Source organism: Pleurodeles waltl, chromosome 5 (genome assembly GCF_031143425.1).
Source record: "Pleurodeles waltl isolate 20211129_DDA chromosome 5, aPleWal1.hap1.20221129, whole genome shotgun sequence".
Lineage (NCBI taxonomy): Eukaryota > Metazoa > Chordata > Amphibia > Caudata > Salamandridae > Pleurodeles > Pleurodeles waltl.
In genome coordinates, this window is record NC_090444.1 from 1,599,260,259 (window position 1) to 1,599,276,747 (window position 16,489).

Genomic DNA, 16,489 nt, shown 5'->3' on the forward strand with positions numbered 1-16,489 from the left:
TTCTGCTGCACTTGTCAGCCTAATTTTTTTTTTGCTTCAAACCGCCCTTTTGGACCTGCATTGGTTCCCCCTCAATTTCGATATGTTTTTGGCTCTTCCCTGTCACAAGCTCTTGGCCCACCTACACAAGAGAGGTATCATGTTTACCGGGAGACTGAGGGGAACGTTGAGTGGAAGAAAATTTGTCCTGGGACGGTGATCCCACACAGAAAATGTGGGAAAAATAGTTTTTTGATTTTTTTTGCCAAATTTGAGGTTTGCTGAGGATTCTCGGTAAGAAAACAATGGGGATCCACGCAAGTCACACCTCCCTGGACTCCCTCAGGTGTCTAGTTTTCATAAATGTCTGGGTTTGGTAGGTTTCCCTTAAAGGCTGCTGAGTTCAGGACCAAAAATGCAGGTGCCCCCCGCAACAACAGGTAGTTTTGTATTTGATAATTTTGATGTGTCCAGATAGTGTTTTGGGGCAATTCCTTTCGCGGGCAGTAGGTCTACCCACAAAAGTGAGGTACCATATTTATGGTGGAAGATAATTTGTGGCTCCTCTCAGATTCCAGAACCTTATGTCACCGAAATGAGAAGAAAAAGTGTTTTTTGGCCAAATTTTGAGGTTTGCAAAGAATTCTGGGCAACAGAACCTGGTCAGAGCCCCACAAGTCACCCCACCTTGGATTGCCCTAGGTGTCTTGGTTTAAAAAATGCACAGGATTGCTAGGGTTCCCTGGGTGCCGGCTGAGCTAGAGGCCAAAATCTACAGCTAGGCCCTTTGCAAAAACATGTCAGATTTCAATGTAAAAATGTGATGTGTCCATGTTGTGTTTCCTGTCGCGAGCATTTGGCCTACCCACGCAAGTGAGGTACCATTTTTATCTGGAGACTTGGGGGAACACAGAATAGCAAAACAAGTGTTATTGCCCCTTGTCTTTCTCTACATGTTTTCGTTACAAATGTAAGACAGTGTGTAAAAAAGAAGTCTATTTGAGAAATGCCCTGTAATTCACATGCTAGTATGGGCACCCTGGAATTCAGAGATGTGCAAATAACCACTGCTTCTCAAAACCTTTTCCTGTGCCCATTTTGGAAATACAAAGGTTTTCATGATACCTATTTCTCACTTTTTATATTTCACCAAATTATTTGCTGTAAGCCGGTATACAATGAAAACCCGTTGCAAGTTGCATCTCCTTTATTGGCTCTGGGTACCTAGAGTTCTTGATGAACCTACAAGCCCTATATATCCCTGCCACCAGAAGAGTCTAGCAGACGTAACAGTATATTGCCTTTGAAAATATGACATTGCAGGAAAAAGAAAAAGTGGAGAAAAATTGCTGTTTTTTTTTTTTTTCACCTCAATGTCAATATTTATTTTTATTTCAGTTGTTATTTTCTGTAGGAAACACTTGTAGGATCTACACAAATTGCCCCTTGCTGAATTCAGAATTTTGTCTACTTTTCAGAAATGTTTAACTTTCGGGGATCCATTAATGGTTTCACACCCATTTCTGTTACTAACTGGAAGGAGGCTGAAAGCACAACAAATTGTAAAAATGGGGTATGTTCCAGTAAAATGACAAAATTGTGTTGAAAAATGATTCAAGTCTGCCTGTTCCTGAAAGCTGGGAAGATGGTGATTTTAGCACTGCAAACCCTTTGATGCCATTTTCATGGAAAAAGCACAAGCCTTCTTCTGCAGCCCTTTATTCCCATTTTTTTTTTTAAAAACAGCATTTTCTTGGTCTCCTCCAGGGGAACTTACAAACTCAGGGAACCTCTAGAATCCCTAGGATGTTGGAAAAAAAGGACGCAAATTTGGAGTGGATAGCTTATGTGGACAAAAAGTAATGAGGGCCTAAGCGCGAACTGCCCCAAATAGCAAAAAAAAGGCTTGGCACAGGAAGGGAAAAGGCCTGGCAGCATAGGGGCTAGAGCATGGGTACTCGCAAAGATTTCCCCAGGGGCCAACATTTTGGTCTGTGATGTGACCGAGGGCCGCATTGAAGCGAGCAGGGTGGTACTCGTGGTTGGGGGCGTGTTGGAAGTAAGGTGGGTTTATGGGAGTAAAGCATAAACATTTAGTGGCTGACGTGCACAAAGTCAAACCAGAAAAACAGGCATTAATCTCGGCTTCCCCACTTTACCAAACTGTGTGATCCTATGCAATTTTTCATTCCACTTTCCCTCCATTCTCACATATAAAAGGACTAGAAACACAGGACTTCAGGATAAGTGGTGTATGAAACTTTCTCCTGTGTCTGATTTAATGAACAATATAGTTGTTCATGTATAACACAAAACCAGGCCATTTAAATGGCCACATAACCACTGACTTGCCTCTTAGTTCACTATGGCAGTGTTTCCAGGGTGGGGAAAAAATGAATGTTTCTAGATTCATGTTTTAAAAAAATCACTTTAAAAAAAAAGCCTTCTCTATTTTCCATTTACTGATATAATCTGATTTACCAAGGTGAAACAGTTCTGCAAGTTAATAAAATACACTTTTTCAACTCTGATGAGACTTATCATATTTTTACCCTTTTGCTGCAAAATTAAAGTGTTCCTAAGGTTATGGGGTGCAGGACACCCTAGTTATATCCCTTTTTTAACTGCAATTAACCTGTAAATAAACGCCTGTTTAGTTAACATTTTTTTAAGTTAATGCTCAGTCTGATAAAAAGCAGCTCAGTGCTGCTACTGACCAGGGGGCCGCATGCAAAGGCCTGAAGGGCCGCATGCGGCCCCCGGGCCGTACTTTGAGTATCACGGGGCTAGAGTGAAGTAGCATTCTGTGGAATAGCAGAGTGAAATGGCATACAGTGGTGTAGTGTACTGTGGAGTCGTGTAGAATAGTGGTTCCCAACCTGTTGTCTGCAGCCCCCCAGGGGTCTGTGACACATTCCCAGGGGGGTCCGCAGGCCAGGACGGCAGGAAGGCACTTATCCAGCTGAGCCTTGACAAAGAACATGTGCGTTTTTAAATTTATTACTTCTTTTCTGCAGCAGTTTTAAAAGCACTGCAAAGTTCCTTGCACATTTAGCTGCTTTTGGGAAAAAATAAGTGTCAAGGTAACTCTGGTGATTGATGTACCTGCTGGAGAGAAATTGGAGTTTTGTCTAGTGGCAGTTTTGACTCATCTGAGGTAGCACAGATGGTTAATATACCTCCTGCACAGAACGTGTATCTTACAAAGAAATGTATGTTATGCGCATAGCACAGTGGGTTACTGCTTTTGTCACAGAGATTCTTTTTTACCAAGTGTTCTGACACCCTACATTGTTACCAGAGGTGCAATAAAACAAATTATTACATGTGACAGAGAGGCTATGGAGAGATGAGAGGCCCTTATGGTTTTACTTCCTTTCCCCACCACATATTTCTCAGATCTTATGTAGCTAAAAAATAAAAGCGGAATTTGCTTGCAAAATGTAGAATCTGACCTGAGGATTCAGCTTTCCTAAATAAACCAAACAATGAAAAGTTAGTTGCAGAGATGCAGCGTCAACCTTCCCATTAAATTTTTTCAATTTTGGCATATTTTTTCAATACAAAATAATATCTTTGGTAATTTGAGTATTTATTTGGTGTGTACTTGTGTGTGTATTGTTTGTGAATTACTGTTTTAATGTTTGAAATTGAAATCGTACATATTGCTTTGGGGGTCCCCCGGCTTCCAGTTCTGATTCATTGGGGGTCCTGAGGAGTCCAAAGGTTTGGAACCACTGCTTTAGGGTGCGCTTCATATAAGGAAAAGCAGCATTTTGAACACTTACCTCAGAGTGCACTATTGCCTAATGCCCAAACTAGGACAAAATTATCACCCACCATCCTGTTAGTGCATATATCCTACAGAGGGAAATGCAAACAGCTTTTTAATGGATTACTGATCGCATATAAACTAAAACATACCATTCACTTATTCTAGAAGCTCAGATGTTGCTGTGTATTGTTTAAATTCTGTGGACAATAAAGTATTGCACAGTAGAGAGGCTGTCCACTTCTAAAGGTCATTTTTCTTCCGATTTGATCTTCAGACCACGTTATCTGGCTGGAAGTCATCCACATGAATTTGCCTGTGCTTCTCGTGGAAATACCTTTCCTGGCAGACAGAAGAGGTCAGACAAGAGCTGAAATCAAGCAGCCAGATCATACTGAAGTTCAGTTTGATCTTTGAAGTAATGTTGGAGTCTGTGGCTGAATCAGGGGCGTCTCCTTCGCATTGGCAGAGGAGTATCGCCCCACTGGCTAAGAGCCAGAAGCTAAAAAATAAAACAATATGAGCCAGCGTATGAAATGGGCGGGCTGGTCCGTGGGAGAGGGGTGGAGGGGGAGTGGAGTCACTGCAATAAGTGAGCATGTTAGTTTGGCCCGCCATCTTAGGCGGGCCAAACTGACATGCGCACTTATGTTTCTCCAACCTGGCTGTGCTACACTGCTCAGATTCCAACACAGTGTGTGAGCGGCAGCCCAAGCTGCTCAGACCAATCGTGGCTGCTCTCATGCTAAGTATAGCATAAGAGCAGCACCAAGATTGTGTGGGGGGGGAACCTGTACAGGTGTTCCAGGGAATGCTGGGGCACCATTAACACAGGAGTGCAAGGCGGCCAGCGGCAGTGGGAAAGGTACGTTTTTTTTTAGTTTTTTTTTTAATTGCTGCTATTGATTTTTTTTTTTTAATTATTTATTGCTCCTGAAAATGCCTCAGCCAGTAGGTGAATACAGTACCTAGCACCTGCAACTGCAATAAGATGTTCTGAGATAGTGTTTGGTGGGCTACGGATTCTACTTTTCTGTCCGGCCTATCCTTGAATGTTTAAATGGTACCCCTCTATTTTTCTGCCCTAAATACCTTTGAGATTGGGATTGTGTGCAATGAGACTGAGTTGGGACTTGTGTACTCAACCTGTGTACTAGGAGACACTTGTGCACTACAGTCTTAAAGAGCGCATCATTATGTCTGAAGTGTATAATTAAAACAATTGAGCTCCTGAGATGTTTTCAATGTTATATTGCATTTTTACATTATCTCTGCAGTAATATTTTGCTATTCCCATTAAATGACTAACAGTAATGGGTGAGATTTTCGACAGATCATTCTAAGCAGCACTTTAAACATACTTCCCAAATTCACAACCATTTGTCTGCAAATCAGTGTGGCTTACATGTGGCATATAGACTAAGGGGCAGATGTATCAAAGGTTTTTGCCCATTCTGTGTCTATGGGAAAAGGTGTTCGTACATATGGCCCTACGGACTTAACAGGAGTAAGTCACGCCTACTTAGGGAAAGAAAGCTGTGAATTGGGCACAGTGTTTGACTTTTGCCCCTAAAATTACTCTCAAGCTAGCAGGGGCGGCTCCTCCATAAGGGTGAAGGAGCGTTGCCCTGCCAGTAGCAACCGCTGCAAATCCTTTCACAAGGAAGGGATAATAAACTGTGTTTATTATCCCTTCCTTGTGAAAGGGACAGGGCATTAGGGGTGACGAACAGAGGGGAGTGCACTGTGCTGGGCTGGAAAGAGCCTGGACAATCTCCCATCTGTCTGGGAGCGCCCTGGCTGGGTGCTCCCAGCCAATCCTGACGCTGTTTGAGCAGCGTCAGGATTAGCCGCAGGGCAGGCTGGCAGCCTGTGCCTACGTGCAGCAGCGACGGGGGAGAGGGGAGCGTCGCGGCAACAGAGGAGGTACGTTAAAAAAATAAGAAGTTTTTATTAAAAGTTGTTAACGCCCTACCTCAAACACCCCCCCCCCGCACGCCACCCTGCCCCACCCCCAGGAATACCCGTGAGTCACAACTGCAAGCTAGTGATGTTCAAATACATATAATTGTCAAATTTATCTTAATATAATTGTTTTCCATTTCACGTTAATCCAGGCTATATACAAGATGGTGTCTTCAGTGATGAAAATGCCAGAAGACGAATCCACACCTGAAAAACGAACAGACAAGATTTTCAGACAAATGGATACGAATAACGATGGTATGAATTTAGATTGAGGAGGTCACTTTTAAGATGATAAAATTTATTAGTATATTCACAAATTACATTTTGCATTATAGTCTACATTGTGTATTCTAACAGAAGTGAAGTTCAAATGTGTTAAATTTATATATTTTTTTATTTAACTTACCTAGGTTACTGATAAACATATGTTGAGCAGAGTTGATACTTTCTGCCCAAAAACATATTTCATGAACTGCATAAATTAATTAAAATGTGGTTTGCTTCCTATTGGAATCTGTGCTTGTTAAGGTTTGTTGTTTGCTTTCCATTCGATGATGCCAGTCTGTGTATGTGCTCATCTCTGATATACAAATTTGTTTGTTTTCTGTCCTAATATTATGTCCACCATATTCATATTAATCACCTTTGTAACTATTTTCAACCATTACAAAGTGGCACAATAGAGTACCATTACCCAATTTCATGACCAATGTGGTGATATCCAGCAAACAACTCTCCTTTGAGGGGCTGGTAAGATTTAGTCCAGCCTTGAGGCTGCCTCTATCCTCAAAATACACAGGTCTGAATTTTTAAGCAGAGATTCTAATAGGTAGCCTTATCTGGACAGTAGAATAGATGGAGGGAGTGCAGAGAATAACAATGGGTAGGCAGTTCATAGGTCGCCCCATTGCTGTTGTCAAGCATCATTTCCGGTCACAACAGACAGAGAACAATTTTTCGAGCCATTCTTTAACTGTTGTCCAGTATCACTGCAATCCAGCTGTGCAATCATGCTACATAAGTGGCTGATGGCATTCCTCATTATATAATATGACGTTATATAAAACGACTATCAGGGTCTCTCTGATAAAGTAAATGCCAATTATATTTAGTTTTGTAAACTGAACTATTCAACAAATAAGACATTCTATCCAAATGATTTAACTAGGTGGTATTTAAAATACATGTGATAAAAAGCAATAGACTTAAATATATTGCATTTGCAACACTCAGTATTATAGGACGTTTAAATAGATCAATAATACGGCCAGTACTGTTCACCAAGTAAGCTGCTGTCAATGTAACCTCTGAAGATTGTTGTATGAAAAAGTTAATAGGAGTTCAGATGCAATCTGGGTCTTGTTTGTTGTGTCAGTATAAAATTGTAAAAATAAATAAAAATAAATCAATCTTTGGAACCAAACTAACAAAACCCGACGAGGTATCATTGATTACACTACTTTGATCTACCTGGAGAGTGGCAGGAACTAATGCACATGAACTGCACATGAACCGCACAGGTGCCTTCCCTATTTGCCCCTGTGCAGGACCTGCTAGCTTCTCAGCGATTAGAAGGCTACTGTTCAATGTGCCCTTCAGCAGGCGCTTAGGAAAATCAGGTGCCTATGCAATTTGACAATATTCACTAACCCTCACCTAGCTGCTGGGAAGTAGATATGAGCAATGAGGTAAGCGGTAGTCAGGCGAACGTAAGAACTCAAGCAGGTTAAATATATGTTGATGTGCGTGGGTGTGTCTTTGCAGATTTAAATGTGTGTGTGCATATTTATATTTGTGCGTGCATTTGTGTGTGCATTAATTGGTGACCTGGAGGTACCCACAAAACAGTAGTGACTTTGAAGGACACGTGTGTGATATCTGTGACGTAGCGCGGCACTGACTGGTATAAGGGGGATACTCAAGTCTCATTATGGTTTCAATAACCATATGAAGTCAATACCTGGTCACATGGTGGTATCGACTTGCATGAGTCAGGGATCACTGGCACATGGTAGCACTGGTGTGGGATGCATGGAAGCTTGGGCACATGATCTCATAACTATCGTACAAAGAGGTTGGCATAGGAAAATGATGGAATAGACTAGCAATGACAGCCTTATAAATGGCCACCAGTGAACATGATGTCAAAGACCAGCATATGAATTATATATACAGGGAGTGCAGAATTATTAGGCAAATGAGTATTTTGACCACATCATCCTCTTTATGCATGTTGTCTTACTCCAAGCTGTATAGGCTCGAAAGCCTACTACCAATTAAGCATATTAGGTGATGTGCATCTCTGTAATGAGAAGGGGTGTGGTCTAATGACATCAACACCCTATATCAGGTGTGCATAATTATTAGGCAACTTCCTTTCCTTTGGCAAAATGGGTCAGAAGAAGGACTTGACAGGCTCAGAAAAGTCAAAAATAGTGAGATATCTTGCAGAGGGATGCAGCACTCTTAAAATTGCAAAGCTTCTGAAGCGTGATCATCGAACAATCAAGCGTTTCATTCAAAATAGTCAACAGGGTCGCAAGAAGCGTGTGTAAAAACCGAGGCGCAAAATAACTGCCCATGAACTGAGAAAAGTCAAGCGTGCAGCTGCCACGATGCCACTTGCCACCAGTTTGGCCATATTTCAGAGCTGCAACATCACTGGAGTGCCCAAAAGCACAAGGTGTGCAATACTCAGAGACATGGCCAAGGTAAGAAAGGCTGAAAGACGACCACCACTGAACAAGACACACAAGCTGAAACGTCAAGACTGGGCCAAGAAATATCTCAAGACTGATTTTTCTAAGGTTTTATGGACTGATGAAATGAGAGTGAGTCTTGATGGGCCAGATGGATGGGCCCGTGGCTGGATTGGTAAAGGGCAGAGAGCTCCAGTCCCACTCAGACGCCAGCAAGGTGGAGGTGGAGTACTGGTTTGGGCTGGTATCATCAAAGATGAGCTTGTGGGGCCTTTTCGGGTTGAGGATGGAGTCAAGCTCAACTCCCAGTCCTACTGCCAGTTCCTGGAAGACACCTTCTTCAAGCAGTGGTACAGGAAGAAGTCTGCATCCTTCAAGAAAAACATGATTTTCATGCAGGACAATGCTCCATCACACGCGTCCAAGTACTCCACAGCGTGGCTGGCAAGAAAGGGTATAAAAGAAGGAAATCTAATGACATGGCCTCCTTGTTCACCTGATCTGAACCCCATTGAGAACCTGTGGTCCATCATCAAATGTGAGATTTACAAGGAGGGAAAACAGTACACCTCTCTGAACAGTGTCTGGGAGGCTGTGGTTGCTGCTGCACGCAATGTTGATGGTGAACAGATCAAAACACTGACAGAATCCATGGATGGCAGGTTTTTGAGTGTCCTTGCAAAGAAAGGTGGCTATATTGGTCACTGATTTGTTTTTGTTTTGTTTTTGAATGTCAGAAATGTATATTTGTGAATGTTGAGATGTTATATTGGTTTCACTGGTAATGATAAATAATTGAAATGGGTATATATTTTTTTTTGTTAAGTTGCCTAATAATTATGCACAGTGATAGTCACCTGCACACACAGATATCCCCCTAACATAGCTAAAACTAAAAACAAACTAAAAACTACTTCCAAAAATATTCAGTTTTGATATTAATGAGTTTTTTGGGTTCATTGAGAACATGGTTGTTGTTCAATAATAAAATTAATCCTCAAAAATACAACTTGCCTAATAATTCTGCACTCCCTGTATTTCTAAGTGTATCACAGAAGACCCTAGGAATATGATGAGCTTATTCCATGGTTGGCTGCAAAACTCTTATACTTGAAAAACTGTACATTGGTCATAAGAACAGCCCTACAATGATGTCAAAATTGACACCTTATCGTAGTTCCTAAGCCTACCTGCAGTGTTGTCCAAAGTTTCTCGCTAACCCCATTATTTTAAACAGCTACATGTAATCACCAGTACAGGTTATTCAATATCACAGTGTGGACTTCTAAATGCAAGCAGCTGACAACCAGCATCATATGCAGCCGAGTGCCAATGAAAAATTATGGGGCAAGGTAATCAGTGGCTTAAGATATATAAAGCTAGGTCAGGGATGTGGAATTCTTATTGCTTGGGGTCGAGGGCAACATGTTTTCATGTTTATTTTGTCCTTGGGACAACCAGGCCCAACACTCCGCAGCACAAACCCTTTGGCTGCCAGTTAAAAGAGATGGGACTGACGCAGTTGAGGTAATATGTGTGCCCATATATCAATGATGTTCGAACTTGTATTTATGGTTCATTATTGAAAAGCCTTTATTATTAGGGTGAGTGCTGTTAAACATGTTTTAAGGTTACACTGCACTACTGACAGTGGTGCCAGTAAAAAAAAAAAAAAGTACACACATTTGAAATATGAGGCTAAGTTTAATGCTCCCAGAATGCTCTCTGATTATATGCAAATGTTTGCAGAAGCTTGTAAGCAACAGTAATGATTCTTTGCTTTCAAAATAAAATGTTCAGAAAAAAATGCAGTTAGTAAATGAAAACCTATCGCTACTATGAAATTTTAGGTACTATTTCTTTGAAGTGTCATTTAGTAAAATGTGTTGATGCATGCTAGTATTTCCCAAAAATATTCCTAATGGAAAATCAGTGTAACATTTTCAACATGATTATGGGAAGCATAAAAATACACAAGCACTGGCAAACCCAACCGATTCAACATTTGTTGTGAGTCTTTTGGTTTTGTCAATGCATTTCTTGTTTTGACGTGGCTTTTGGGACACTTTATTGTTGTGGGAGCTGCCAGGTCCTCACCATTGTAACCAACACTGGCAAAAAGCAACAAAAAAAAACGTTTTGGTCTCAAAAAGCACACATTGCCACTAGTATTGTAACAAAGTTCCCTCAGTCCCTGAGGTGCAGGTAGACCCCTCCAATGGAGACCCTCAGCACAGCACCTGCCCTGCATGGGTCTGGAGGGAGGGCCTCCATGTTCTTTGCAGAGAGGCCCCCTCCAGTTTCGTTATGCCACTGATTGCCACAATAATTGCTGGCACTAAACACAACTACTTTGTGTGCCAATATTCTCCTTGCGGAACAGCAGGATGCAATCACTCACAGTAAAGCCAGCCGATAGATAGATAGAGAGAGAAATAGAATATTAATATAAGCAAAATGTCGTGGTCAACGCCAGACCTAATTAGGGACCAAATTCTTAAAGAAAGTCACAAAAGTGCACCCATGCTATATGTCTTTGAATTAGTGGCTTTCATTAATTCACAGTAACTTACAGAAGTAGACAAGGAAATTGTACTCCTAGAAAATATCTGTGAACTGTATTTTAGCACAAGCACTTATGCATGTGTACATTTGCTCATGTGAAAATCTGAGCGTTTTCAAGTTCACGTTTACTCCAACCACTTTTTTTCCCAATCCTGGAAGAACTTCTACTTGTGCCATTGTCAGGAGTAAATTTCCAACCTTTCTCAGTATGGGGGGAACGATTAGAGAAGAGCTAGTGAACATCCTTAAAACATGCAAGTTAGTAGGTTTGCAGACTCAAAGGCATTCCAGCACTGGTCCTATTGTTTACTGCGTCCTCCATCCCCAGTATGTAGATCTGCGGAAAGGAAGCAAAATGAAGAAACTGCTATAGTAGGGGTTGAAATTGCAAGAATTCAAGCCCTACTATAGTATTTACCCTGGCATGATCAGAGGCTATTATCAGATCTCTTACAGAATGAGATTGCTGCCATAATTTGTGGCTGCACTACATGGCACCAGAGGGACAAGTAGATTTTTTTACAGGACAAGTAGATTTAAGAGGCAACCTCTCCCCTGGACAAGTAGATATTTTATTAAATTCCACACCCCGTTAGGTGAAGGAGAGTAATCTGCATGTGAATGGCTCTAGAGTGGATACGGGCAATTTAAGATCACCAAGATGAATGTAGGATGGATTAGCCCTAAGCTAGGGGAAAGTGATTGACAGTGTATTGCTTCTTTATAAATATTCTGCTTATACGAAACGAACCATCACATAAATGCTGTTACTACAAGATTTTTAAAACTTCCATCTGCAGAGGCTGATGAATGTTACTCTAAGAGAAACACTGTAACATGGACAGCTATAGCTGTAGATCCACTCTGGTCCAGGCAGTTGTTGCGCCATTTTTCCACACCCAGCAAGGTTTGTGTCGAAAATCCTGCCGCACGGTGATAGCAAAACCGTGCTGTGTGGGTTGCGACGAGACCAGCCTCCGTCAGCGATGCAGCATGTCGTTTCTCCAGCTGCGTGCATTGATTTCAGCCCCGGCGGCGCATCGTTTCTTCAGCCACTCTCAGAGGTTGCATCGGAAATTTCCCCCACAGCATTCTGTGCATGGATTTCCAGGCTTGGTCTGCCAGCTTCACCTGTCAAGGCCCCAGGAACTGGATGGGGCACCACTTGGCAAGGCAGGAGTCGCAGCAGAGAGTCCAGGTGCTGGCAGCGGAAGTCTTTGATGGCCCTGAGACTTCAACAACAGGAGGAAAGCTCAGGACAAGCCCTTGGAGATTTCTTCACAAGCAGGAATGCACAACAAAGTCCAGTCTCTGTCCCCTTTCACCAGGCAGAAGCAGCATCTGCAGGATAGCTCTGCAAAGCACAGTCCATGCAGGGCAGCTCTTCTTCCTCAGCTATTCAGCTCTTCTCCAGGCAGAGGTTCCTCTTGATTTCCAGAAGTGATCTCAAGTCTGTGGTTTTGGGTACCCTTCTTATACCCATTTTGATCCTTTGAAGTAGGCTTACTTCAAAGAAAAGTCTGTCTTGTTCGTGAAATCCTGCCTTGCCCAGGCCAGGCCCCAGACACACACCAGAGGGTTAGAGACTGCATTGTGTGAGGGCAGGGACAGCCCTTTTAGGTGTGAGTGACCACTCCTCCCCTCCCTCCTAGCACAGATGGGTAATCAGGATATATAGGCTACACCTCAGCTCCCTTTGTGTCACTGTCTAGAGAGAGATGCACACCCCAGCTCCCTTTGTGTCACTGTCTAGAGAGCGGTGCAAACAGCCCAACTGTCAAACTGACTCAGACAGGGAATCCACAAACAGGCAGAGTCACAGAATGGTTTAAGTAAGAAAATGCTCACTTTCTAAAAGTAGCATTTTCAAACACACAATCTTAAAATCAACTTTACTAAAAGATGTATTTTTAAATTGTGAGCTCAGAGACCCAAACTCCACATGTCCATCCGCTCCCAAAGGGAATCTACACTTTAATCAGATTTAAAGGTAGCCCCCATATTAACTTATAAGAGGGTAAGGCCTTGCAACAGTGAAAAACGAATTTAGCAATATTTCACTATCAGGACATATAAAACACATCCCTATATGTCCTACCTTAACCATACACTGCACCCTGCCCTTGGGGCTACCTAGGCAGGTAAGGGTGTCGTACATGTAAGAAAAAAGAAGGTTTAGACCTGGCAAGTGGGTACACTTGCCAAGTCAAATTAGCAGTTTAAAAACTGCACCCACAGACACTGCAGTGGCAGGTCTGAACCATGTTTACAGAGCTACTAATGTGGGTGGCACAACCACTGCTGCAGGCCCACTAGTAGCATTTGATTTACAGGCCCTGCGCACCTCTAGTGCCCTGTACTAGGGACTCACCAGTAAATCAAATATGCCAATCATGGATGAACCAATTACATACACATTTTGTATAGGAGCACTTGCACTTTAGCACCAGATAGCAGTGGTAAAGTGCCCAGAGTACCAAAAACAGCAAAATCAGAGTCCAGCACACAACAACCTGGGAAACAGAGACCAAAAGTTAGGGGAGACCGCACCAAGAATGCCAAGTCTAACATTTATGTAGAGACGTTTGTTTAAAAAAAATGTAACCACCCCATTTAAAAAAAACAAAAAAAGTGTGTGGTTGTTTACATCGGACATTTGTTGTCTGGCCCAAAATAGGCTGGATGACCTATAACAATGTGTTCAGTTGTAGGCATTGATCAAATACTAATTGAATTTTTGTCATGTTGCTCTCTTTTTTAATTATTAAATTTTTCCTTTATTTTTCTGACCTGGTGTGAGATCTTTTTGTGTAGTGTTTCAACTGTTTTACTATTTGAAGTGTTGCGCAAATACTTGACAAATTACCTCTAACTTAAACCTAACTACTCTGTGCCAAGCTACTAGGAGGTTGAGCACAGATTAATGTGAGTTTTGCTTGTACCTTGCCCTGACTAAAATTGTGCTCGCTGTTCGACCAGGGCTCACACCCTAGTCAACTAGTGACCCAATTTCCAAAACAATGTTAACTTACCTGAAAGTCCCTTTTATATGGTACCTGTTGGTTGTCGCACTTAGGGTGCCCTGCTGCCTTGACATGTGAAAAAATTACTCCAGACCTGCATTTGCAAATGGGCATAACCGTTGCCATATTGTTAAATTGGACCTGTCAAAATATACCCTAAGTGTCCAGGGGGGAAGGTGCCTCATTTTAAAATACAGGACATGTATAAGAGTAGTTTACATGTTCTCGTAGTGTAAAATTTCCAAAGTCGAATTTCTCTACTAAAAGTTGGTGGTCCCATTGGCTAACATTGGGTTAGTTGTAGTAAATCTAATAAAGTGTAATTTCGACATGGGACTAGCCAGGAAGGTTATTCCATGTGTCAAATTAATGGTTACATGGGGACATGGCCAAAATGGCGAATGTGCTAAACGTCTAATACCGGAACTCTGTGTGAGAGTCCTGCATTCATCCTGTATTAATTTGTGGCATCCATCCTACAAGCGCTTATTTTCACTATCCTTATTTTGCAGCACCTATGAGTGCTCCTATAAATCGAGATCTGCTGCATCGGTGCTAGAGATCCTTCCTGGAGCCGAGGACCTGACCTGACTCCAGGGCGCGGTCTGACTGCTTTAGCTGAGCATGGCCAAAGCGACGCTGGAGAACACGTAGCATAGATTAGAAGCTGAAGATAGTCGACTGCAGCTCTTTCTGGGTTGCTCCTCTGTGAAGGGGAACCGGAGCAGCCGGAGTGCACTTACTCGGGCATGTCTGATTTGGTGGTGCAAGTGAAGGGCCCATGTCGCAGAAGTGCAAAAAGAGGTTGCTTGAGTCAAAACCGACAAAAGACCAAATGGTGGCAGCACAAGCTTAAACGGTCATGGAGGCCTCCCTTTGCAGCACGAGTCCTTATTCACTGCTACACCCTGAGCAGCCGTTGGACTTCAGCTCAGATACTGCCGGCTTGCTTTCTTCTAGCGTTCTGACCCATCCGCAGATGACTTATGAGGACATTCTCCTTCTAGATGATAAACAAGTATGCACCAAGGGGTGCGTAATTGAGTGAAATGTACCCCGCCCTGGATGTAAGATGCAGGGGGCCGAGGGTCCGGATCTTTGGCTCGCCATTCTGCATGGGCACACACTGAGTCAACTTCCACTCTTTACATGGCCCACCTCCCACCAAACTATTCCGAAGGGATTGGAATTCTCTACAGGCACTTTTTGCATATCAGTTAATCATTTTTATATGGGGTGGCATAGCGCCATTCTGCTGTCAGGCCTGGGGAAGTGGGGTTGTTTGCATGGGGGGTTGTTTGCTATGTTTGTTTAATGGTTTCATATATCATTGTCAGGATGGTTCATTTTCTGTGTAAGGGTATGGGAGGGTGTTGTCAAGATTAGGGAGATGATGTACGCCAACACCTGGACATTTATAAATGATATCTATGGCTACTACCTACAGTACACTCACATAGAATATTAAAGGTATAGCCACACCAGCACAAAGATCTATGTGTTCCTTATACGTCGACTAATTCACTTTGATGTCTTTAGGAGACTCACCTCACTAAAGGCGAGTTGGATAAGGTTAGCAGACGATGGAGTGGACAGGTCTATGGCCCAGGTTACTCAGCCTACTCCCATGGGATCCTCATCTGGGTTGCCCCTGAAGTCCTGTTTGTAAAGTGTAGGGTCTTAGTGGACACCGGGGGTCGGTATGTAGTTTGGAAGACACCCTAAATGGGTGTCCCTTTTATTTGATATCCATGTATGCCTCTACTACTATTCAAGCTGCTTTCCTGGACTCTATTACATACCATGCTGTTAACACCACAAGCTCCGCGGATGTGGGGAGGCAATTTTAACTGTATTCAAGATATGGATTGGGACCACATAGTACCGCCTTTACCGGGCACAGCTGGTATTCACTCCACAAAACACTTTCAATATTGGGCCAAGAACATGGATCCAAATGACATTTGGCGGATGGGTCACACGGGGGAACAGGTTTACTCCTACTATGCACCAGGTCCACACGTGCCTAAATCTCTTCTGTAATGCTCAGTACTAGCAACTAATATGTAATTCTGAATATCTGAGCAGAACTCCTTCAGACCACCAAAGGGGTGGAATGGGAGACTATGAAGGTAGTCAAGCGAGGGCTCTTTATCTCCACAATGTTGGTCACCCGCCCCACTTTAATCCGGAGTGTGCTAGAGTTGGAAGCACTTCTTCATTCACTGGAGCTTGAAGCAATTGCACATCCATCAACGTGCCCGAAGTTGCCAGCCCTGCATCACCGATACTGGGACAAGCTCCAACGGTTAGAAGATTTAGACTATAGAGCCTTTGTGGCCCACCAACCAACGTGGGCGCATATTAGCATGATTATTGCGAACATAGGTTCCCAAGACCCTGATAGAGGCCATGCGTGATATTACAGGAGTTGTCAGGAACACCCAGATAGACATTAATGAGGTGTTCACCAGATACTATGA

At 42.7% G+C, this 16,489-nt stretch overlaps 1 protein-coding gene across 2 annotated transcripts in view; it reads left to right on the forward strand.

Annotated features, from left to right (window-relative positions):
- The window catches only part of HPCAL1 (hippocalcin like 1), a 1,255,899-nt gene that overhangs the window by 1,186,949 nt on the left and 52,461 nt on the right, over positions 1 to 16,489 (forward strand). For both annotated transcript variants that reach the window (XM_069235927.1, XM_069235926.1), the window contains one exon: positions 5,869 to 5,974. In XM_069235927.1, coding sequence (XP_069092028.1) covers positions 5,869 to 5,974 — 106 coding nt within the window. The remainder of the gene's footprint in view (positions 1 to 5,868; positions 5,975 to 16,489) is intronic.